At 33.6% G+C, this 25,793-nt stretch overlaps 2 protein-coding genes across 2 annotated transcripts in view; both read right to left on the bottom strand.

The window, feature by feature from the left end:
- Positions 1-25,793, bottom strand: part of LOC135836473 (alpha-tocopherol transfer protein-like) — a 146,752-nt gene that overhangs the window by 119,799 nt on the left and 1,160 nt on the right. The gene's annotated exons all lie outside the window — the stretch shown is intronic.
- Positions 1,481-9,939, bottom strand: LOC135836472 (probable cytochrome P450 6a13). Its single transcript, XM_065351332.1, has 6 exons — positions 3,266-9,939; positions 2,933-3,203; positions 2,608-2,855; positions 2,261-2,485; positions 1,894-2,145; positions 1,481-1,776 (listed from the first exon to the last, which is right to left on the bottom strand). The coding sequence occupies exons 1-6, from the start codon at positions 3,708-3,710 to the stop codon at positions 1,610-1,612; spliced, it is 1,608 nt and encodes a 535-aa protein (XP_065207404.1). The 5' UTR covers positions 3,711-9,939; the 3' UTR covers positions 1,481-1,609.

A 25,793-nucleotide genomic window follows, 5' to 3' on the forward strand; every position in this document is an offset into this window, starting at 1 on the left:
TTCAGGTAATATACGATGGAGAAGGTAGCATTTCACCGCGGAGATGTTTTCTCAGCTCCCTCATTCTATAGGTGAACAGATGCTGCAATGTATTCAGCTGTTTACATACGAAACTACGATTTAGAATAAGTACCGTTCAGCTTATAGGCGTGTGTTACTGCATTACTTTGAATCTTATGATACAAATTCACCATTTTGAATAGCGCAGCGTCGCAGTCGAACTTTACTTCTTATTTTGCGTATTCATTTTATACAGAAAACACGTGTGTGAGATGATAATATTTTCGAGGTAAAATACTATTATATTGGAAGCATTTATTATGGTGAAACTATATAATTTTTCAAATTTCTAATTTTATCTTCTCACGCCTTTTCATTGAACTGGTAAGTTTTGTTTTTCAAACCAATAAAAGATACCTACTTCCAAGGGCACTAAATAAATTTGAATTTTTCAAAAAATGAGTTATGGTAACAATGTAACATGAGATGATTTATTCTCCATCCCAAAGACGAATACGTAATTTAAAAATTCTGAAGCTCACAATCTTCAGAATCACACCTTAGGTTCATTCATCAGGCCACGTCTACCTATTATGCGTACTTGAAATTTTCACCATTTTACATACATACGTATCGTATAAGTTTAATTGGATTATCGCCATTTTGGCCAAACGCCCGATGATGCTCACGAGTAAGGTGCATATTTTCAAAATCTTTTACTACATTATGCCGATATATACAGACAAAATTGTAGTCCAATATTAATTAAAATGTACAAGTAGACAAGTACCCAGTTGAAAATAAGGGTTGCTGTGATATTAACAACGTTGATGAATCGAACTTCGATACCTACGTTGTTGGATTTAACGGGTCTGTAATATTAGTTGGTGTTATGCGAATAGGTAATTTATTGCCTGTGTTCAGATTCGAACATTTAAAAGTTGAAAGTTGCAACAAATGAGAAGAGTCTTCGTTGACCTTCTACCAGATACTTTTTTTTGCACCGAGTCAATTTTCGTTTCGATTACCGCGGTGTATCACACACAGTCAAAAACCACAAATTCAACACAGACCTGTAAAGGCGATTATTTTTTAAAAATGGCTTACCTGTTTTATTAACAAAATGAATCCAGGATGCTGCGAAAGCTAACATGAATCCGAAGACAATATTTTTGGAGAAACTTCTATAAATGTCGCAATTGAGAGGTGAGGGGAGACAGACTTTGAATAGCTCCTCTCCAGACTAAATCCGAAAATTTATTTAGGACTTTTTCTAATTAAAAAGCTATAGGCCAATTTATTGCTCGTGAAAACTTGATTTGTGGATTTTTTAACATTTTTTTAAAAATTAAAAAAAACTTAATTGACTTAAAATTCCATCTTCAGATGTCATCCCCCCTCCCCACAGCCGAAATTTGACTTAAGCGGGTTCCTAGCAGAAATTACGTATGGCAACGACGATGAAAGAAAAAACGTCAGGGCCGATACACCATTTTACTTTACAGACGACTCATCGACCTTAAAATTTATCTATTGGCAGCATTTATTGCATTAATTTAATTGGAAAGCTTTATACTTAATTGTATCAGTTTTTTCGTAGACTGTGCGATCATAAAATCTTCTCTCGTTGCAGTAAAATACTATTACAAGGTGTCAATAAACCGAGATTTTTATCGAATTCCAACGGAAACTTCATTTTGGGCGACGTTCGATATGAATAATTTCTTAGAGCGTAGATCAACCCAATTTTCACCATAATTTTCGCAAAACTTGCACCTAAAACGTATTACTCTGTGATCAATTTCATCTCAAGAATGGCCTCAGTGAGAGTGCTACTGTTGGTGTGATCTCAAGTATCCGACAATTAGAAACTTCGAATACCTGAAGACCTACCTATACAATATCTTGGTCCTGTCCCAAATGGTAAATAAGTACAGCTGAGTCGTTTGGATTTTTCTTCTTCGGTAAAACGTTCTGGGCGGAATTCTTGCGGATTATCGAAATATTTTTCGTCACAATGTAATCCGTAAATCGAGACTATAATGGCAGTACCAGCGGGTATTACGGCATCAGAATTTGGTATTTTGTAATTTTTTATCGCCCTCCTTTGCAGTATACCGTTTGGTGGGTATTTTCGAAGTATTTCTGCGAAAATGATCATTGATCAGTAATAGTTTTTTTTTCGGGATTTAGTATCAGGTGGGATAAGATGCTGAGAATCTATTCATGAGCCATACTAATATAAGAAATGAGCACTAACCATCGATTACCATATCAGTATAGGGCATTTGTTTCAAAACATCGTACGTGAGTCGACTATTGGCTGAGGTAATGTCAAGAATTTCCTGACGAATTTTATCCTGAATGTGTTTGTTTTGTTTCTGCGATAATTCCAACAGAATGTAACTTAGACTTGTCGACGATGTTTCGTAGCCGGCGAAGAAAAATATAAAGCCTTGGGCAGCTAGTAATTCATCTGTGATTTCTGTAACGAAGATTATTCGACATTAAATTAAACCTCGACCACTCTCCCCCTACCCTTCATCTCACAAGTTCTCAACAACTCACAGGAGTTTCCCAAGAAAAAACTGTAAGTAGTTGGCTTACTTAAATCGAAATCTCTTCCATTTCCAACATTATTATATTTTTCAGACGTTTGACCATTTTTCATCGCGATCAGAAAATCAATAAGATCGTTTCGTTTCGCATTGGTTTTTTCTCGTTGCTCAATAGTTTTCAAAACGATATCACCGAAGTAATGTTGTGTTTTCAAATCGAAAAACGTTATTTTCAATAATTTAGCTAGTTTTTGCGGTACTACATCGAATTGCAATAAACGTAACATCGATCTCAGTCTGGAACAAGAAGAGACAGTGACCAAATACAGAAAAAGAGGGAAAACAACTCTGCTAATTTTGAACGAGTAATAAACCTGAATTGTGAAAGTTTCCTGCCCATCATTCTGAATTCAGCGTTCGGATCATCCATCGATTTGGTATCCAAACCGAACACGCAGCTTCCAATCACATCAGTCGCATACCTCGCCATTAGATCTTTTGCATCAAACGATTCGTTTTCGGGTATTCTACCAATGACTTCGGAGAGCTTATCACCGCACACTTTCACCAAAGGAAACATGGTTTTCAATTTACCCGAAGTAAAAACACTGTTCAACTTCATTCTGAGATTTCTCCAATCATCGTCTGAAATTCATCATAAAATTGAACGTTTGCTTGTCGACGAGGTGGCTCGAGTAATTACCTACTATGCATAGTGAATAGATGATTGGTCAAAGGCTCCAGGGTATGATCAACATCCCAGCCTCGATCGCTGAAATTGACGAAGTCCTTGATTAAAATATCTTTCAGTAGATTCGGATCTCTGATCATTATCATCGGTTTGGTAGCCGCAAATATTCCGCCAAATCTGTGAGGTTCTAGTTTTTTGTACAATTCGGCGAACACTTCGCCCATGGATTTTCGCAGTAAAATGATATCGATCGTGTTACCGAATAAAATCGTGGGTTTGATGTAAGGTATGCCACATCGTTCGAAGAACGAATATCGCTTTTTCAAAAATTGATACAAAAAAATTACCAGCGATGCGATTAATACTACCGTGCAGGTATAATAGTCCATTTTTCCGCACTTTCTATGTAGGTAGGTAGCGATGGTTCCCGAAATGCTAACGGTTCTAAATAGTCGACGCATTCATTTTTCAAGGAAAAAGAAATTTGAATTTTTCGATACGAACTACACGATTGAGGCGAGGATTTGTTGTCGTGTCTATTACAACTCGAATCACGTTAATTACGTACGATTACTTTCTTGGAATAGAATAAACCAAAAGATTACGCGAACAATAACACTATTTATTACAAATGAAATGACTGCATGAAAATATTTTGAAAATTTTTCAACGTATCTATTTATGAAATGTCGTAGAAATTCCACGAATCGAAAACAACGGAGGTCGATGTCACAATAAATTTCAACTATCTAAACGAAGAGTCAATATAATGTAAAAACACTTTATGGATGCGTTCATTTAACAATAACTACTGACCTGCCACTATTGATAACGTTGTTTTCGCGCTCATTTTTTTTTTCAGTGTACCTAATTAGGACAAGTAAGCTGAGACGATAAGAATTACACAAAATCACTTAATATAATTATTATTTGACAACGATACCATGGTCAGTTCTGAATTTTCGCAATTGAATAAAATTTTATAAAACCATACCTAGATAATTGTCCTAAAATGGGTGTATTGTGTCTCTTGATACGCGAAGCACTCATCGGGGAGGAGGGGCTTGTGGGAGTCCGCAGTTAGGTCAAAGAAATAAATTCTGGCGACCTTTTTTTTTGGAATAATATTCACAATGGATTTGTTCATTTTATTTTTTTAGCCTCAACGTTGATGTTAATATTTTTTTATTATTAATACGTACCATACGAAGTTACATTTGAGGTACCAGACTCCAACTGTTTTCTTTTAATCCCTTCTGGCTAAGGCTGTTGAAGTTTTGATACTCCGGTTTCAAACATTCTCGAGCTCGTACTAAAAGTCCAATGTATTTTGAATCACAGACCCCCAGTTTATAATTAAACAAATGAAGGGTACAGGGAAAGAACCGGATAACTGCGTCAAAATTGAAAAAAACAAGACGTATCAATTAACTTGTTTTTTATTTTAAGAATAGATTTATTCAATTTTTTTTTATATTTATACATTTTAAGAAAAAAAATTAAGTAATTTGTAAAATTAAAAATAAATTTAATTATTTTATAAATAATTTTTTTATTTACTTATTTTTAAATTAAAATACGAGTATTACATCAACTTATTCATTTTTAAATTTTAATCAACATTTTGATTTTTTGTTTGAATTTTCCAAGAAAAGAGTGAATTTTCCGCTCGTCGTAACTCATATTTTAGGTATGTCTGTTGTGTTTGAAGAACTTGGTGCATCACTTGAGCACGATTAAAAACGATCTCGTTCATTTGTTCAAACCGACGATGGTCTGAGGAGGGTATCTATGTACATGAATTTGGTGACCGAAAATCACATCTTTTCACTTCCTTTCAATCTGTTGGTTTCGTATAATTACGCAGATTATGCTGTTGGAAAACGCAAATTTGGTTAACTATATTTCTTCAAAATTTCCCGAGAGTATCGCCTTCAACCCGTACCAATGTAATAAGCGTTCTGGAGTAGTTTGATGGACCAATACTCACAAATCATCACCTGACTATTCAAAGGTTCTACAGCTTCCCGAAATAAAACAAAAACGTCATTACGTTGTAAGTTTGTAAAATTGTATTAATACCAGCATGTAACTATATTCAGCACTGATAAGTTGTAATATGTGAAGTTTCCAGCTTAAGTTGTTCAAGTCACAATCTAGTGTGTAGATGTAACATTTTCTTAATGTCAACCTGTACTCATTGAAATTTAGGTACTAAAATTTTAATTGTAAATGCTGTAAATTCATTTTAAAATGTTTTCACAGTATTTGTGGGTAACAGGGAAAACAGATTTTTCACTGAAATTGAACTTTCACGTGTTAAGAGGTGTTGATTAAGATGATGGCTCTCTAACTTTTACCCAGAGGTGAAAATAGTATCTTCCTCTGGGTACTTGGTAACAAATTCAAGTAGGTATTTACCTTAAACTTGTAGGATAAAGTTCTCAATAGGTAAAGAGCACATAAAGAACACTAAGTTTACCCAGCAGTGAAACATGTACAGCAGTCAAATTATGACTCAAGTCATCGAAACATTAAAGTTCGCGTTGTATATTTCATCATGTTCAAAATTTACCCGATTTTTATTACCTGTTAGTGTACCTAATTATTTACACTATTACAATGCACTTATGGAACTGAAGTGTCTTATATGTACTGAAACAATTTACCCCATTCAAGAAGCCAGCTGCAGCAAACTTCTTCTTGAGAAGTGTGACATTAGAACTGGATGAGCCCCTCGGACCGCTCTCCTGCATTGTTTTTAATCAATTAAAAAAATGCACGCCAACGGATTTGGTAAGTTTGACATTTTTAAGCTTGTAATATTGTTTTCCTTGGCAAGGTCTAAAACTTGAAGACATTTAGAGTAGAACTGATATAATTCAAAGCCGGGGAAAATATTCGGCCAAATGTCTAGAAGAACAGCAGCCAAAACGTATTGCAGACATGACCTGCTGTGACAAACAAAAATCAGGTTTCAGATTACCTCGCGATGTGCATTTGCCTGAAAATGTGAATTTTCATGTTCAAGATAGGGTAACTGTTTTATAGTATCTGCAAACCATAAATTGGTACGAGTTCAAGGACAACTGCACCTATTTATAATTTGACTGGGGGAAAAATTTGTTTGTTCTCAATTTGGACCCCAGAAGGCCTGAAAATTGCTACCATAAGATACAATGCTCAGTTTGAATAGTTCAATTCTGCACGAATTGTTTGTTGCCCAAGATTCAGAACTCTCATCGAAAAATAACGCCGTGATATGTTAGATTTAAATACCTATGTATAATTAAATACTTTTTTTCTATTGCATTTTGAGCCGAAAATTGTCTGAATGTTGTAGCTTAAGCTATCTTTTCCTTTTTTTTAAATTTTGTCATTTTTCACGGTCTTTTATTGAAAAAAACCAAAAATTAGCCAAAAATTTGTGGCTTTTACCATCTTCTCATTTTTTCTATACTTTTTTTCTTGATAACGTTCTTCCGGATTTCTTTTTGAAGAAGCCACAAATTGAATGAATATTGTGGCTTCTGCCATCTTTTATTTTTTTTTACACTTTCATTTTTCAGTTTTAGGTATTTTTATTAAAATCTACCAAATGTTTGTGGATTTTATTATTTTTCATTTTTTCCAAAAATCCAAAAATTGACCAAATGTTGCGGCTTCTGCCATTTTTTCTTTTTTTATATTTTTTCATTCTATTTACCTGTTTATTAATTAATCTATTTATTTTTATTGAATAAGCAAAAAATTGACGAAATGTTTCTTTTATTTTTATTTTTTTTTCAAGTAATGAAAATCGACCAGAAATTTGTGACTTTCGCCATATTTTCATTTTTTTAATACATTTTTTTCTTGATAACGTTCTTCTACATTTCTTTTTTAAAAAAGCCAAAAATTGACTTTGTGGCTTTTGCCATCTTTCATTTTTTTACACTTTCATTCTACAGTTTTATTTTCATTTTTTTGAAAAAGCCAAAAACCTATCAAATGTTTGTAGATTTTGATATTGATGTGGCTATTACCATCTTTTCTTTTTTTATATTTTCATTTTTTTCCAAGTAATAAAAATCGGCCAAAAATTTGTGACTTTCGCCATCATTCTTTTCATTTTTCTTATACATTTTTCTCTTGATAACGTTCTTCTACTTTTTTTTAAAAAGCCAAAAATTGACCTAATGCTGTGGCTTTTGCCATCTTTCATTTTTTTTACACTTTCATTCTTCAGTTTTATTTTCATTTATTTGAAAAAGCCAAAAACTTACCAAATGTTTGTGGAATTGTGGATTTTGTTATTTTTCATTTTTTCCAAAAATCCAAAAATTGACCAAATGTTGCGGCCTACCATCTTTCCATCCTTTTTTATATTTTTTCATTCTATTCACCTGTTTATGAATTTATTTATTTATTTTCATGAATAAGCCAAAAATTGACCAAATGTTTCTTTTAGTTCAATTTTTTTTAAAGTAATAAAAATCGGTCAAAAATTTGTGACTCTCGCCATCTTTTCATTTTTTTTATACATACATTTTTTTCTTGATAACGTTCTTCTACATTTTTTTCAAAAAAAAGCCAAAAATTTACCTAATGTTGTGGCTTTTGCCATCTTTCATTTTTTTTATACTTTCATTCTTCAGTTTCAACAACTTACCAAATGTTTGTGGATTTTGTAATTTTTCATTTTTTCCAAAAATCCAAAAGTTGACCAAATGTTGTGGCATTTGCCATCTTTTCCTTTTTTTATTTTCATTTTACAAGTTTTTTCATTCTATTCGCCTATTTATCCTTCCATTTATTTACTTATTTTTATTGAAAAAGCCAAAAATTGACCAAATGTGATGACTTTTGCCATCTGATAATCTATTTTTACTTTTTTTTTTTTCATTCAACCTATTTTTCGACGCATATTAATTTAGATTATTTAGCTCCGTGCATTTTTGATCTTCAAATATTCTTCATAATTTCCCCAGAATATCGCCTTCAACCTGTATCCAATGTAATAAGCATTGGGCCAAGACTCACAAATCATCACCTAACGACTCAGCCCAGAAAGTTGTATGAATCGGAAATCACAACACAAGCATTTTTACTTGCATAAAAGGTTTTACTTGTATCTGTTGGTTTTGTATAATTATGCAGATTATGCTGTTGGAAAACGCAAATTTGGTCAACTATTTCTTCAAAATTTCCCCAGAGTATCGCCTTCAACCAATATCCGATCTAATAAGCTTTCTGGAGTAGCTTAATGAGCCAAGACTCACAAATTCTCAGGTTCGAAACAAAAATATTTATGTCAAGTGTCTGTACTTATATTTAACTGTTGAAAAAACAAAAAGGTGGGTGTAAACACCTTATTTTCCACTAGTTAACTCCCGTTCATTCTTCGACCCAACATTCATTTCAAGTATAATTATTATACCTGAAATGTAATTAATTATGTTGTAAGTTTGTAAAATTGTATTGATAACACGAAGTATGTAACCATATTCAGCACTGATAAATTGTAATATGTCAAATTTCCAGCTCAAGTGGTGTCAGGGATACCGATGATATTGAACATCACAATAATTGAATTGATTGATTGAATGAGCTATCGCGATTATCGTGACATGAAATTTTGTCAGGTGATGAATTTTTGCCTGCTCTTTTGATCTAGGTACCTATGTACGGTTTAAAAAATTTCATTCCAAGTCCTATGTTTGGAACTCAAAATCTGCGATTTCGGCTGACCTGCCATTGCCAATCAAAATGGTCGCCATTTTGTGAGTATAGGGATGGTTTTTTTTTGAGAACAAGGGCTAGAAATGTTCTTTAGGACACCCCCTTCAAGAAAAAATTTCTTTCGGAGGATCGGCGAGGGGTACAATAGATCCTTATGCGCGCTCCCCGACTATAAATACAGAAGTTGAAGGTTCTGAAAGTGGGACCATTCGTGAATAAAGTTGTGTAAAATGATGATGCTCCAATTAGAAAAAACTACTGATGTGAAGTCTCAAAAATTAGGTCAATAGGTTGTTGGAAATTATCATATGATTCACGTTTTATTTAGTCCATCCCCCCCCCACCCGGTCTTCACTAAATTCCAGCATCGAAATTCATGCTTCCAGATAGAAAGGATGCTTTTATTGATGTCTATTGAAACATACTATTCAGATGAGTTTTTTTTTGTTTTTGTTTTTTTTTTCAATGAAAAAAAATCATGAATATCTTCAGAAGTTTTAAACTGTTCTTCTTCAGGTACGTACATAGATGTACATAGATTCCTTATCAAAGTACACATTTTAAAATGTATTTATTTCAATTACATAATTTTTTCTCAATTCTTACAGAAAAGTAGAAGAAAAATTGGCCTTGTCTGATCGTAATCTGTCTTTCTCTTCATTGCCGTCGTGAATGGAGAATAAAATACATCAACAGTGAGTGGGGGGGGGTCCCTCATTCTGAAATGAGCCCTTTCGAAGCGTATTGCCTACCCTTAGACCGCCACTGGCCATTATACTCCCGAAAACCATTCTACCAGCATTTCATAGGCTACAAGGTACTTGAATACACGTCTAGAAAACCTACACGTGTAAAAATTAATGAGAAAACTTTCTATTTTTTTATTTGTAAACGAATTTGCCATTTTATCGAGCTATAATACGGTTTAGGTATATGATTTTAAATTAATCACGCGATCCTTGAGTAAACATACGAAAGACTGATACAAAAAAAAAAAAAAAAAAAAGAAGCCTCGTTATGTAGAGTATATCTACGTATCTTTACTCGACATTATTTATCTAGCAAATTGAACTGTAAGTAAGAAAATGAACGACGTTTTATTAGGCATTTGAAAAAATTTCAAAGCAAATTAGGATCGCATGCGAGACAGAGAACAAATACCTATGTGAAATAAAATTCAAGGATAAATTTAATATATTCAACGTGCAGCTTTTGACGTTAGTAGAGCAGAAGTGTATACTATACGAATATAGCAACCTATTCGTACAATACGTATATCTATAATATCGGCGCCGGATCGGTACCATAGCTGCAGAGTAGGTACGGTATATGCAAATCGAGCCGAAATCACTGTACTATAAAAACGACTGAAATTTATTTTTTTCCGCGTAAATTAAACCCGAAAAAAAAGGCAAAAAAATTATAAACGGATGGAACGCATCGGAAAAATTCCAGGTGCCTTTGAGCGCACAAAGTTTAGTTTAATAGTGTGTATAACAATAGGGCAGGTTGGGCTATGCTCTACCGCCCAATTTTCTCGCGGTAACATGCTGCGGCAATAAAAATAGCCATTTAAAAAAAAAGAGCACCGAGGAGAAGAAGAAGAATAAGACGAAGAAGAAAGTTAGGGCTTCCTATCGGTAATATTACCCTGGCGCACATGAAATTTTCAACGATGCGTAACGAAATAACGGTAAAAACGTAACTATCTGGTGGAAACCTTTTTTAAGGGGTTACGGTTCCAACTTTACGCCTTTAAATAAAGTATCCCCTCAATGTACTAGAGATTTATGAGTTATGTAACAAACCGAGCATACATCTTGGTAGAATGCGGGGTGCAAACAGGGCAGACAGGGTGCAGAATGAGGCTCGACGCGACGCGACCACCGTCGTTCGACTCTCATATGCTAAGCGAAGAAGAAGAAGAAGAAGAGGCCAAAGTTCTCTCTTTCTTGCAATTTCATTGCCAAACGGTGGGGTTTTTTGGTGAAATTTTCTTATATGTATATTTCTGCAGGATATACGAGTATGTATGTAAAACGTAACTTATTTTCAGATACAAGTTGATTTATGGAAAGAAATTGCTTCTGCCGAGTGGTTAGTTTGAAGGCGATTTTACATCATTGACTTATCAACCGTCTGTTCCTCTCTCGGTAGTTTCCCTTCTTTCTTCGACTCAAACTCGGCGTTTTTTATCGCTCTTTTTTCCCCGGCCAAATTTAACTTCCGGCTACATTTGAATTTTGTTCAGAATTCGTCGATGCGTGAGATAAAAAGGACATAACGTATTTTCCGAATTGTTTAACTTTTTATTGCTTCCGTATTTGTCGGTGCGCCTTTTATGGCTGAAAAATGCGAAATAACGAATTAATAGTACTAAGCATACGTACTCGTACGTATAACCTTGTATATGAGAAAAGAAATAGCCTTTGGTAATGTGCGGATCTTCGAAATGGTTTTATCGGATATGATGGGCTTGAAATCTACCTGGATAAAAGTAGGTACATAATATGTATGTATAGGTAATACAACGTACATAGCAATTATACACTCCTGTCTAGATAATCTACCTACTACGTATATAGCATTTCATGTGCTAGACAATTTCAAGTGCTAAAGTACCTTTTTCGATTTTTGGTGAATTTTTGAAAATCGAATTTAGGCCAAAAATGAGGGAAAAAATCAAAATTTTACCAAATTGACCAAGATGACTGAAATTTGGGATATACCCTATTTTCGACACGCCAAATCGATTGGAAACTGTTTCAACACGTTTTGAACAGTTCTGGAGCCTCCAGCAGATTTTTGAAACTCGAAATTCCCACAAAATTTCATCAAATGGAGTTGGAAAGCCGAAATTCATTCTGCAAATTTCAATACGCTATACGAAGTCGACTTCTGGTGGGTTTAAAGTCGTTTTGGAGCCTCCAGCAACTTTTTGAAAGGTGGTATGGCGTTTTTTGGAAAATTGAAATTTCCAAAAAGTAGCTGGAAGCTTCAAAACCATTTGAAACTACCATGCAGTCGACTTCATATTATCGTGTTGAAAAGTTTGCGAAGTAAATTCCAGCTTGCTAACTCCATTTGATAAAATGTAGTGGGAATTTCAAGTTTCACAAATCTGGTGACTCTAGTAATTTTTAAAAAGTCGCTGGAGGCTCCAAAACAACTTGAACTCTACCTGCAGTCGACTTAGTAACGTATTGAAATTAGTTCTGAAAATGATTGGGAAACTTCGAGTTACAAAAATCTGCTGGAGGCTCCAGAACTTCTCAAATCGTGTTGAAACAGTTTCCAATCGATTTGGCGTGTCGAAAATAGGGTATATCCCAAATTTCAGCATTCTTGGTCAATTTGGTAAAATGTTGATTTTTTCCCTCATTTTTGGCCTAAATTTGATTTTCAAAAATTCACCAAAAATCGAAAAAGGCACTTAAGCACTTGAAATTTTGACAGGTGAAATTTTTGCCTGATCTTTCGATCTACATTTGTGTCTTAAATTTTTAATATTTAACACTGTTGATTTTAATTATTTTTAAAATGATAAATTCTGAAGGATTATCATGAAAAATATTGATCATTTGCACTTTTTCTTTTTTACACGACAAATCCTTTGCCATTTTTGTCGAAATAGTGACAAAAGTGACTTGCAAGTAAAATTAGTGTTCAAGTCAATTTTTAAGTGACCGAATTTGATGCCTGCTGTTATTACAAGGCAGAAAAATATTCGATCCTCATCATCAATCTTTTTTTTAAAAAAACTCCGAATGTTTTCATGTCGATCACATCGATTTTTCGTCTATTGTTATTGTTATTGATCGATGATTTATTTCTAATTTAAAATGTTTAGAATTTCAATTTAAAATAAAAAATTCGTTATTTGTATTTCGAGCTGAATTCAAGCAACATGATCTGTGCTGGCGATCCACACAAGGGCGGGACGTTCAAGTTTGAGTAAGTAATTAGATTTAGCTAGATCAAATTCGTCGGATAAATTGGAATATTTCCCCTTAAAAATAATATTTAATCATGATTATTATGTTTTTTTATTCGAAAATAATGATTTTTTTTTCAATTTTAGGGTTTAAAAATATTCCAACAGGTATTGTGAGATCCGTACTGTTGAAAAGATTCAATATCGAGAGTTTAACTTTTGGCAATGAGAGATACGGATTCGCGGTGTTCCCTAATGATGTAAGTAAATAATTTCAAGAATAATTCTTCAATTTATCTAAGAATATTTCATATTTGTATTCATTAATGTCAAAAAAATGTGTTTTTTTAATAGGATGCAGCAAAAACTGCTCTTCAAAAAGGAACGCGAATCCATTACGAACAGACATCGTATGACATTGTTTTTCGGAGATGCGTCGGAAAAAATGAGAACACAGAGAAACGATCCAAATTGAACCCAAAAACAGGTAAAAATTACACAGTAATAAAAACCAACATAGGGAAGCATGATGGAAACAGTCCTTCCTCTTTTTTCAACATCCTAATTCCAACAAAAAAACCACGTTTTTCAATGTGGAGCCGAGGAACCTTTAAAAATTGGGAGAGGGGGCCCTCCTCTCCAAATTTTGCTAGGTCTCCAGCTCTTCTCCACCAAGTTTTGCCAGATTCCAAAAGTAATATTTAAACGTAACTTCAAAACTACCACGTAATAGGTACCAGCGAAGACATAAAAACGTGTATTGTACTTCTCTCGATGGATGTTTCTTCAATCGATCTGCACCAAAGTGGCTTTCCGCTACCTACATCATTTAGGTAAAGCATTCTTTATGATTTTATGACTTATATTTTTCCTTTAATTGACCATTTTTAATTTTCTAAAAGCATTCAATAGGTATTTTAATAAAATGAACCATTTTTGTCCTACAAATTTCTACCAAGATTGCGTGTTAGGTATGTAAATCACTTCTCAGCTTTCTGATAAGACAGTAGACGATTTATAATTGCTTTACATCTTTTATCCACTCAGTAAGTAAGTATGCACCTATCATTGAAAAAAAAACCAACACCAGCCTGCATAAATAAGCACACTGAAGTCAAATACTACGACAAGAGCCGCCGAACCATATACGCGAATGCGTTTTTAAAAATAACTTTCTATTATTTGTTGAAAAGGATAATAACTCTTAGGGACTACGTAAGCTTTTCAAACCATGTTTAAGCGACGAAGTGCTAAAGAGTGGCTTTTGTGTAACTCAGAAAATATGAAAGTAATCTAAAGTTGTAAGCTTCGAATACGTTCTTTAATATAAGTTTTTAGACATCCAGCCACACGCTATTAATTTCTTCGTATAAAGGCCAACTCGTGGACTTGGTCGTATTTTAATATTACCTTTAGGTAAAAGTTTCATATTGTTAAGTTTCGCTATAGTATAGTATATTCTCGAGACGATAGCATTTTAAAATGAACAAATTTCATATTCGATTTTCCATTAAATTAAACAAGGACAATTTTTTAAACGCCGATATACACGAAATTTTACGATATAAAAAAATTTTTTCAAGGTAATATCGTTCTTGATAAAGTTGAGGAATTTTTTTAACCTCCAAAAATCGAGTTTAAGTACTTCGAGCACGAATATAAAATCAAAGTAGTGTTTGATACTTGATTGGAGATGATCATTCGAACCATATTTTCAAATTAATTTACAACCCCTTTATTTTGAAATTTGGTCAGTCACAAAAAAAACGTGTGAGGATGACTTCAGTCAAAAAATTTCTCTATGGCATTTTTTTGGACAAAAGGGATGTGGACACTCCAAAAATGGGAAGGGGTTAACTTTTGGTGTAAATATGTGTTTTTTACTCGATTCTGAGCAACTTTTACTCGCTTGAATGAGTTTCTAGTATTTGGTGTATTTTTGATAAAATGCACAAAATTGTCAAAATTGAAGGGAAGGAAGGCTCGGTCGAAATTTTTTATGGTAGCTAAAATTCTTGTTAAACTCAGATGTACAACTTTTATTTTGAAAATTTTTTGATAGAAGCCATCGGTACAGAGATGACACTATTATTTCTGGAAATGGAGGGAAGGGGTGGATTCTCAAAAACATGGCATATCGGCTCCAGATAAGTCCTGTTTTCATTTTTGCAACTTCAAGTAAGTAAGTATCTGCATCTAGTAAGTAAGTATCTGCATCTAGTAAGTAAGTATCTGCATCTATCTACCAATTCAGCTTGAAATTTGAAAAATTCCCCTCCTCACCACTTCAAAAAACCAACTTTCAGAAACTTCACACGCACCAATGACGCTGATGAAGAAAATAGTGCAAAAAATTACACATTCGCACGAAAGAAGAAGAAAGGTGAAGGAACTTGGCAAAGAGACCGTATAGATTTTCGTAGGGCAGTTAGCATAGTCTAAGGCAAAGGCTCGATAGCGAAACACAAAACACGGATGTGTATGTGTTAGTTTTGGAAATTAATTTCAATGCGACGATGTTTGCATTAAATGTCCTATTTTCGCGTTAACTATTTACTCGGCAAAACGGTGCGCAAATGTTATCTTTAGCTATTCGTAAACACCTGTACGTAGGTCCCATTACGAGCATAGAAAAAGGTAAACAGATTAAATAGCGAAATCAAACGGTTTAAGATCCTTACGGGTGTATACATGTAAGAATTTGCGGTGGTTACGTTACTCCTAGTATGTGTATTATATGCTATACGAATATAGAGAAGAGATATGTAGAAATGTACATATAAAGGCGGCCAGGCTAGAGAAGGCGGGCTTGTAGTATTATTTTAAATTGCGTTCACGTGTTGCTTTGGAATTCAATCCTTTTGCAGCTAATTTTACCGGACCTTTGGAATAAGGTTTTCAAACCTACAATCACGTGTATAGTATAGGCAGGCAGGTACTATACTCGTATACATAGACGTACGAGCTATATCTAGCAGATCGTGATCTGGGTCGCGAGCATTTTTACCTCTTATTTCTCTTTCATCTAATGAAGCTGTGCACTGTGAGATATTGTCGTATTGGTGAAAAATTCGTCCAGACGTTTTACTATAGATACGAGAGTACGACGACGACGACGACGACGCGAACATCGATAATGATAATTACGAGAATGACAGAGTCGTGGATTTTATTTAAATGAAGCCGAGCGAAGGCGATTAGAAACACTGTTTTATAGTACCTATGATACGAAGGTCTTTTACATAAAAAAAAAGAAATTATATACCCTATAATCCTGTTTACGTTTAACACGTGGCTACGTTGATGAACATCTAAAGGACAGTAGTTATGTTACGAAATATTCATCGTGTATCAAAGTTAACTGCCGCGATTTCAAAGCTTAGTGGTCGTAAAGTGTCGACATTTGGTTTTAAGCGAATCGTTCTCCCCTTTTTCAAGTTAGAAATCGAACAAAATGGAAGGATGTTGTTGAAAATTTTGAAAGTGGGTGGGTGATGATGTGGTGGTTTTGTAAAAAAAAAATCAGATGTTTTTTTTCGGATATTGGGTATCTCAAGTTCAAAAAGCTCAGTAACTGATATCGTAATTTATTGGCCATTTTTAAATTCGTTAATTATTATTACTACACGAAAAAAAAAATTAATAAAAATTACTATTTCAGTACAGTAACCGGATCCCATTCAAAAATGATTTATAGTGATTTTTACTCAGCCAAAAAATACATTTTACCTATAGAATTATTAGGTAAAATTAATTATTACTCTCATAGTAAAATTTACTAATCTCATAGTAAAAATCACAATATTTTTGAATGGGATCCGGTTACTGTTTGAAATAGTAAAAATTATCCATAATTTTTTTATAAGTTCAAATACGTAGTTGCAGCCTCACATTCAAAAGTAAGTACGAAAAGTTATGCCGTAAGTTTAAAAAATGGTTAATTGTTCCAATTTTTAAATCATTTTTGGAATTTTAAAAAGGCCTAGTAAATTGATCTCAGCGTGAATTATTTCATTAATTTTTATTTTGTTTACACGTTAAAAACACAATAAGTATAAATTACATTTTTTAGTAATGTTCAAGCGTGAATAATAGTTTGTGTAATTTTAATTTTTATTCAAGTATTCAAATTTTTTATCATCTTTTCGAATGTCTGCTGGTAAAATTTAATACTTCCCCGAATTTTATACAAAATTTGTCAGTATTTTTTCAAGCACATAAATTTTTTTAGTGAATTACCTATTATTCTTTAGTAATTTATAAGAAGTGCTTTACAAATTCATACTTGTTTTACGTGCCTATTCTTCCGGGGAAAGCTCTTTTGCGAAACAGTTGTGGAGATCGGTAGTTCCAAAAAGAACAATCTGGTAAGGAACAACTTGAATTTTCTTCAATGATTTTTCAACGGTTCGTCACCTTTTTGTAATAAGTAAGACAACTCGTTAATTTTTCTTGAAATAAGTAGGTATCTCAACACAGCCAATCTGGCGATGGTTCATTGCAACAAAAAAAAACATTTGGCATTTTCATTATTTACAATTTCTAAAAATTAATAGGTAATAGCTTAAATTGTCTTTGTTTATAATACATTAGGCATTGAGGATGATTGTGGAACGAGATTTAAAGTCGTTGACGCGCAATTGCACGTGATTTACCTACTTCTTTGAAATTAAAATTCGAAAATGAATTCGTATTTTTCAGGTGTATCATCGAGGCACCACTCCATAATTGTGATGAAGAAGTAACATCTTTGAAAAGTTTCTTTAAGAAGTTTACTTTGTACAGAACACAAATATGTAAAATTAAAATGGGTTTGTTGTGATACCAACAAAAGATATGGTGACTGAACTTTTGTTCAGTAAACTGAAACTAAGGATGAATATGTTAAGGAATGTTTTCGCCAACTGAAAATTGCATGTGTGATTGGGGCAAAATAAAAAAAGAACCTCAACAAGAAAATTGTTTGTCTGTAGTGTCTTATCACTATACTAATACTGCACCCAAAAAGGTGAAAAGGCATCCTGATGATCATGCTGATCTGAGTTTCCGTTTCGATGAAGAACTGGGCCTAGAGAATAAAACTCGAGATGTTTATATTCTACAGTTATCAAGACCGCTTGCCATTTATATGTTCATGGAAGAGGAAATAGACCAACACTGTATCCGCTATTCACCCCTCCCCAATCATATTCGAAATATAATCGGAGATATTACGAATGAAACAAGAGAATTGGCAGAAAATCCTGGATGGACTGAGAGAAAAATTATTTGGAGAGGTGATGTGATACTTCCATACCTACAAGCAGACAGCCAACCAGTCAAACATCTTGAGAAACAATTAAATGAAAGCATTAACTATTAATAAGTGATATTGTACAGGAAAACAGTGTAAGTACATACTTCCTCTGTGGAAAAAAGTTATTACTTCTCATCTAAATAAAGTGAAAGATCAAGTCATACTACATAACTCACAATAATGCTTCAGAACACTATGAAACCAAATAATTATGGTGATAACAACATAATGTTTTGGTAATCCAAATATGTAGAGAAATACATTCACAACATCATTATTTGATGAAGATGAGATTGGAGTGTTTTTTTTTTTAGATTAAAGTGGTTTGGAATGAGACTAAAGCTCCCTTTTAAATGAGAACTTCATCTGTAAAACCATTCGTCTCATTGATAACGCAACAGCATATTTGTATTCAGATTGAAAATGGACGTAAACGATACTTTAGACTCAATACAAAAAACAGAGTGGGGTTTTTCAATTTGAGTTGTTTTTGTGGTCAGGAGAGATGATCAAAGTAGCAAAAATGGCCGTTTTTTCCCTACTTCAAGAGTTTGTAGCGACATCAGTATTGTTTTGCGAAAAAAACCAAGGTAATTTTTGAATTCTACGCACTTTTTCAAGTAAACTACTATCCCCGATTTTTGATTTTTGAAGTTTCAAGCGCATACGGAAGATTTTTATTTGTATAATATTTTGAAACTGAGAGCACGCGCGACGCTGGCGTTACTCCACTACGTGGTCGTGGCGGGGAACTAAGTTCACCCGAAGTTCAAATTGAATTTTTCGTATTTTAGAAAAATTAGTCTTTTGCGCTTGAAACTTCGAAAATCAAAAATCGGAGAAATTAGTTCACTTAAAAAAGTGCGTAGAATCCGAAAATGACCATGTTTTTTTTTAGCAAAACAATGCGAATGTCGCTATGAACTCTTAAAGTTGAGCAAAAACGGCCATTTTCCCAACTTTATTGACATTCTCTCCTGACCACAAAAACAACTCAAATTTTGAAAACTCACTCTACTTCTTGTTTTAGGGTCTAAACTATCAATTAAGCCTATTTTCAACTCAAACACACAAAAAAAAGTTGCCTAGTGGACTTGTAATTCACCAGATTGTCGGCTACTTGATAAAGACTTTGCTTGTCTGTAGGTATGAATTTGGCAAACTTGGATACATAACCAGTTTTTTTGAATAGCTCCAATACAGCCAACTAATGGGTAATCAAATATTTCAGTGCATCAAATTTCAATATTCAAGTCGTCTTTTTAAAAATATATTATTAAAAGGAATAGAATTATTACGCATGACGAGGCGAAATACATACAAAAGAAAATACCATATTTGCCCGTTTCACTCTCCTTAGCGTCCCTAGTGATCTGGTAAGGAACAATTTTAAATTTTCTTCAATGATTTTTCAACGGTTCATCACCTTTTTACAATGAGACAACTCATTAATGTTGCCCAAAGTAACTGGGTAGGTAAGGTACAGGTGGGTACCTCACACAGCCAATCTGGCGATGATTCATTGTGAAAAAAATCCATTTGACATTTTCATTATATTAACAATTTCTAAAACTGAAAATAGAAAATTAATAATGGCTTAAATTTTCTTCGTTTATCGAACCTACCCACATTAGGCATATGATTGTGGAACGAGATTCGAAGTTGTTGACACGCATTTGATTTACTTATTTCTTTGAAATCAAAATTTGAAAATGAATTCGTTCTTTTCAGAGCTTTCTAGTCGTTCCCAGCTGGAACAATCTTTTTTGAATAGCTCGAATTGATAGGTAATCAAATATTTCAGTGCATCAAATTTCAATATGTATTTAAGTCGTCTTTTTAAAAATATTTTAGTTAGTACTCTCCTTCGTCTCCTTTGAACAACTCTTTGGCAATCTAATCTCCCTGTTTCGTATTGTTTCAAGCTCCGACACGCGAAATTGCAGCCATGTAAATAGCAAAAATACGTTAATGCAATGCATCACTGATAAAAACCTTGGGAATGAGTCTCGGTAATTCTGAAGCACTGGACGACAAAAATCTCGAGCAAGTAAAGCTGAATTAATAATATTACACCGAATTTCTCGAGTATAAGTACGTTGAGAGTATAGTGAACATGATTCCGAGTCCCTAAAATGTACTTTATCAGAAAGAACTTGGAAAAATGTTTGTTGGGTGGAGAAGTTTGGTCAATATGTACCGAATACCTTGATCGTTCAGTTGTATTGTTGGGAATCGAATAATACACTCTTGTTAATATTTGTACTAATCGCATTTCTCTAAAAAATAAATTTTTCCTTTATACTTTAAAAAAAACTGGGGAAAAAATGATAAAAAAGCAGAAAAGACGTCTTTTATAATTACAGTCGTTAAAGGTTAACATTCATAGAGGGTATTGTTAAAATGAATTTGTTAAAACATTAAGAGAATAAACATATTCGAGAAAACGTGTTCTTGGCAAAGTTGCACTCTTCCCAAGAGAACAACAGCGTTAATGTTCAAACTGCGAGTATAGGAATTTGTAATTGTACAAATTAACCAATTGTTTGTTACAGCCGGGACGCGTATAAACGATTACACAAGCGTTTCAAGTTGGCGTACGTTGCTTTGGGACAGACACAAAGGCATGGCAAAAGGTAGTTGGAACGATGAGGTGCGGATACAAGTCGTGAAAATAATTTTTTTCACCGTTCTTCGCACATTTTTCCTCTTGGTAAAGGAAATTTGAAATTTTTTTTTCGCTAAATTTCACGTATAAATTACATTTAACGGTCTTTTAATGTTGGTAAAAACTCGATAGAAACAGAACGAGAAATGGAGAAGTTTTCTTTAACGAGTTTTAATTTATGTAATTCCGCAACTGGCAGAAATCAAAATTATCTGTTTTTTACCTGCGTTTTCGACTTTCGTGATGGGTTGAGAAAATCATGGCTAAATTGATGGGTAATTTTATTTGCGAGCGTTTCAACTTTCAAAGTACCTACATGTTTAGATTACAATTTACGTAGTTGGAAATTTCTCTAACGTAACTCTTTGCCCTGTGTACTTTCTCTGGAGGAATAGGGGAAAATTTACGCCGAACTGTGAGATACCATAAAACAGTGTAGACTAACCCTTTTTTGCCCATCTACCTTTGATAAATCATTTTCGATGAATATACCAGATGCGAATAACGTAAACTTTATGCCATCATTCCGAATAAGAGGTATCGTTTGGTAACATGTGCTTTCACTTACCCCGATTTGCCGCAAAATATACATCGTGAATAAACTTATTTAGTTGTATTCCTTCTTGATTTCGAGCTCTCAAACCATACGGTTTTCAGAACGTATTGTAAGTGGCGAAAGGTTAAAATTATCCAGGGTGGGACTCTTGAAGAAGATGGAAATTGTAGGTTTGCCTCGAGGTCATTTTACTTGATACGAGGAGTCTTATTTTTCTTATTTCCAATGCACAGATATCAACTAAAATAACGCAATTTAATTAAATTTTTATGCACGGACATCAATTAGAATAATGTTCCAGGAACTGGCACACATTTCTTTTTTCTATAGATATAAGTAAGCAGTTTTCTATCTTTATTGATAATTTTCAATTCTAATGCAAATAAATTCATCAGAATCACATACACCATATTACCCCATGCATAATAGTCCATGTGTTAAAATCGTCTCTTCACATGGAAAAAATCATCTCACACTCTATCAAAAGACCTTGGTTACACGTAGATACCAAAAAAAAAACGTCCCATTATCGTCGGCCTTTACGATGCGAATATTTCATCGAAAATATTTTGCTGAATTTAATACGTGACAAGAGTGATATTTTAGCAATTTGAGAAGCAAGAAAAGCAAATAATGAGAAACGTCAGGAGAGTACGTTTTGGGAATACGAGTAATTGCCGCAGCAGCAGCAACAGTAGTAGTAGCCGAGTATTTATAAAGCATCAAAGGGCCTACAACACATGGCGGACGCGGGGCAGGCATTTAGTCTAGTTCACTCTTTTTTTCCCACTCTCCAGCTCACACAACCGGGGCACTGGGACGTTCGCCGGAGCGAGAGAGAAAAAAGGTCGCATTTCTTAATGACGCATCATTTATAACGAGTAGCAACGTTACTCGCCAAAAGCAGAAAAAAAACAACCTTTTACCTTGTTATTGTTGGCATTTCAAACAAATCTTTCTGACAGAAATTTAATTTCTGATTTAATGTAGTCGTAATTCAAAAACGACGAATTAATCTGTTTTCCATCTAATGACGCGGTTTCTATGGGATCGCCAACTAACCTGTCTGTTTTGCTCGTTTCATCGAAACTCGGCTATACTGATAAGGTGCTTTGAAATTATTTATCGAAGCGGAATTTCAAAAAAAAAAACAGAGTAGAGCTATTCGTTCGAAACTCGGGATATTATTACCAATTTTTTTGGTCTATGTGTTAACATTATAGGCCTGAAGTTATCATCAGGGGAAGGGGTATTTTCTTTACGCATCAACAAGTGTGCTGATGGAAAGATAACCTAAGTATTTCAAACTCGAAGATTCTGATTTTTTCAAATTACAAAACTGAAGATACACTATTTGATTTCACAGGTTCATAATTATGCTGGGATGAAGTAACACTAATCAAGTGTTACATTTTATTGAAGCGAGGAGATAAGTAAACTTTATTTAATATATAAAAAGTAAAATAATTTAAATCACGACAGCAAATATTCGTTATACACCAAGGAACATAACAGTGATTAACCCAACAACCCCTACCACTACTAAGTACTACCCGAAAGTCTTTCAATGAAGCAGATACATGACGCCTCTATGAGTGGTAAGTTGCAGCTTAAATCTTAGTCGTTTTCAGTTGTATGTAATTATAGAAATCATGTATTTTCTATTATACAGTAGAAACATGTGTCAGATAATAATGTGCGTTAAAATAAAACCGAATTAGAATGAAAAAAATAACGAGTATATTTCTTTACGAATCGAACGTGACAAATTAGCGCCCAACGTGGGGCACGAACTCACGACCCTGAGATTAAGAGTCTTGGTACCCGTAGCAAAAAATCAGCTCTACATTCTCCCTCTCCACCTCGAGCTTTTGCAACTCAAATGAAACATTTCATTACATCGTGGAAGCCGTATTATTGCCATATTAGCAATTAAAAAATGAAGTACATAATCAATTCTTCATATGTTTTTTACAGGGAATAAAAGAGAAACCTACCACAGATGCCCTAGGTATGGAAATTCATCCGCCCATGGAAATTGTTCCAACAACAGAAAATACGGAATTGGCTGATCGTAATGGATAGTTCAAATAAGCTCAAGTATTACGGAAACCAATGAGAAAGAAGTCAACTTGAAGATTTTTCTGTAAGTAGGTACAGTTCTTTTTCATTTTTTGATACCCGTAAAGAAGATCTAGAGAAAAATCTTGAAGAGTACCAAGAGTAAATTTCAAGAAAAGTGTTACCTATGTGTACTGTACTTGTATGTTGATACATAATATTTTATTTTTTACTAAAATATGAAATTTCATATCGATTCGTTTAGTTTTATGTCTACATACGTAATAAGAAAATTTTGTAAATATTATTATTGTTTTCCAGGATCATTACTCTTGTAACCTTAGATGTTGACATACGGTTATATCATTTCCCCCTCTCCGATACTTTATTTTATTTTGTTCAGTTTGAAAATTTTTCTTCCACTCGAAGTACCTATTTTTTATATCTCATATATTTTCTACTCGCTAAGAGCAGAGCTCAAAATGAAACAAACAATCAAACAATATTTGTATGTAGGTAAGTCAAGATCAGTAAAAGTGTGATAAGGCAAGTTTTCACAAAAGTTCAGCTCAGCCTTTTGTATCCAACATTAGAAAAAAAAGCTCCCTAATTTCGAGTTGATTTTCTTTATAAAATTTCTTCTGTTCTGCTGTTCTACAATTTATGTAATTGTTTGCGGGATAACCCAGAGATCAAAACGTGTGTCAGAGATTTGATCGCTGTGTTTCACGCAAAATTAAAGATTCTCGAGGCCGCGTTCCTCATTTCAAAAAAGGCACCGGTTAACACTACCTAATTGAGATCGTTCTTTAAATCGTACTCCCATAGTTTTGTTATTTTTTATTATTATGTATTTTGAATTCCAACTATTTGAACCAGAGAGTACAGTGCATACCAGTTAATAATAATTGAGATCTGTTTTTGAATGAAATAAAAATCAAACTTCTGAAGTTTTGTCATTTTACTCCTGATTTATCCCCCATTTCAGAGTCCTAATTACGATAATTTGAAGGAACCGTAGACTTGCAGAGCCATATACAAGTCTTGCAACCATATAAATACAAGTAATAATGTGGGTTCTTGACTATAATAGCAATGACAATTGCATTATGTTATATTCACACTTCACAGACATTTAATTTTACAGACACCACAAAACAAGGCGGAGTGGCGTAGAGTTTCAGCTAATTTAAGCCTGGTACACACGTTCCAATATATACCTATTTGACACTACTCAATTTGTGGACTTGAGGTTCATTTATATGAGAAATTCGACCACTCAGTTATTTCGATTGAATGAATTCAAGTTATTTTCAACTGAAGTGGAATAAATTTGTAAAATACGTAAAAGCTTAAAAATATGTATATCACGAATACGTCCAGCAGATATCATAACGCCTATAGCCAGTGTATCATTGGATCATCGGTTAAAAAAATGAATAACATTGTTCATGTGTTATTTTTTTACGAAGAATAAAGGGAAACCCTGTGCCACAGATGCCCTAGGTACGGAAACTCACCCACTCATGGAAAACGTCCCAAAACCAGAAAAAAAAGAATATATATTACCTAATCGTACTTGAAGATTTTTCTGTAAGTAGGTACAGTTCTTTTATACATTTTTTGATACCCGTAGAGTAATTCTAGAGAAAAAGCTTACAGTTTTCAAAGAAATTTTAAGGAATGTGTTGTGTTTGACGTCTTGTATGTTCGATATCATTTCATTTTCTACTAAAATCTAAAATTTCTTATCGATTCGTTTAGTTCCCAGTATGTTTTTAGAGGAACGCCGACGGCTCGTAACACTTGACTTTTTTTTCTATATTGTTATGATTGATTTTTGTAATATGCTGGTGAGTGATGATGATCTCAAAGTCGAATAATGTAGACTGAACTTTTTATTTTCATTTTTGTATTAAAATTTTAAAAATTGAAAATTGAGTCAACTATTTTTATTATTTTCTAGGTTACCTTACGAATACCCAACAATTTTCAAATTTTTGTTATTTTTATTCATATTTTCTCAATTTGGTAACTTGTTTCTATTTTCATTCCCTTACATTTTTTCACTTTCGTATAAAATGAAAAAAATTGAAAAATATAATATAGAATCGATTGTATATTTTTAATTTTCTTATTTGAATTAAAGACATTGCAGTAAAATAACATTCAATCTGAAGAAATAGTCACAAAAATCAGAAGAAGGCGAAATAACAAGTCGTACGATGAGACTCCGAAGGTATCCAAAAAACTTCCGGCGTTCCTCTAAAAACCGTACTGCTTGTACATATAAGTAGATACGTGTTAC

The sequence above is a fragment of the Planococcus citri genome, chromosome 2 (assembly GCF_950023065.1).
Source record: "Planococcus citri chromosome 2, ihPlaCitr1.1, whole genome shotgun sequence".
NCBI classification, from domain to species: domain Eukaryota; kingdom Metazoa; phylum Arthropoda; class Insecta; order Hemiptera; family Pseudococcidae; genus Planococcus; species Planococcus citri.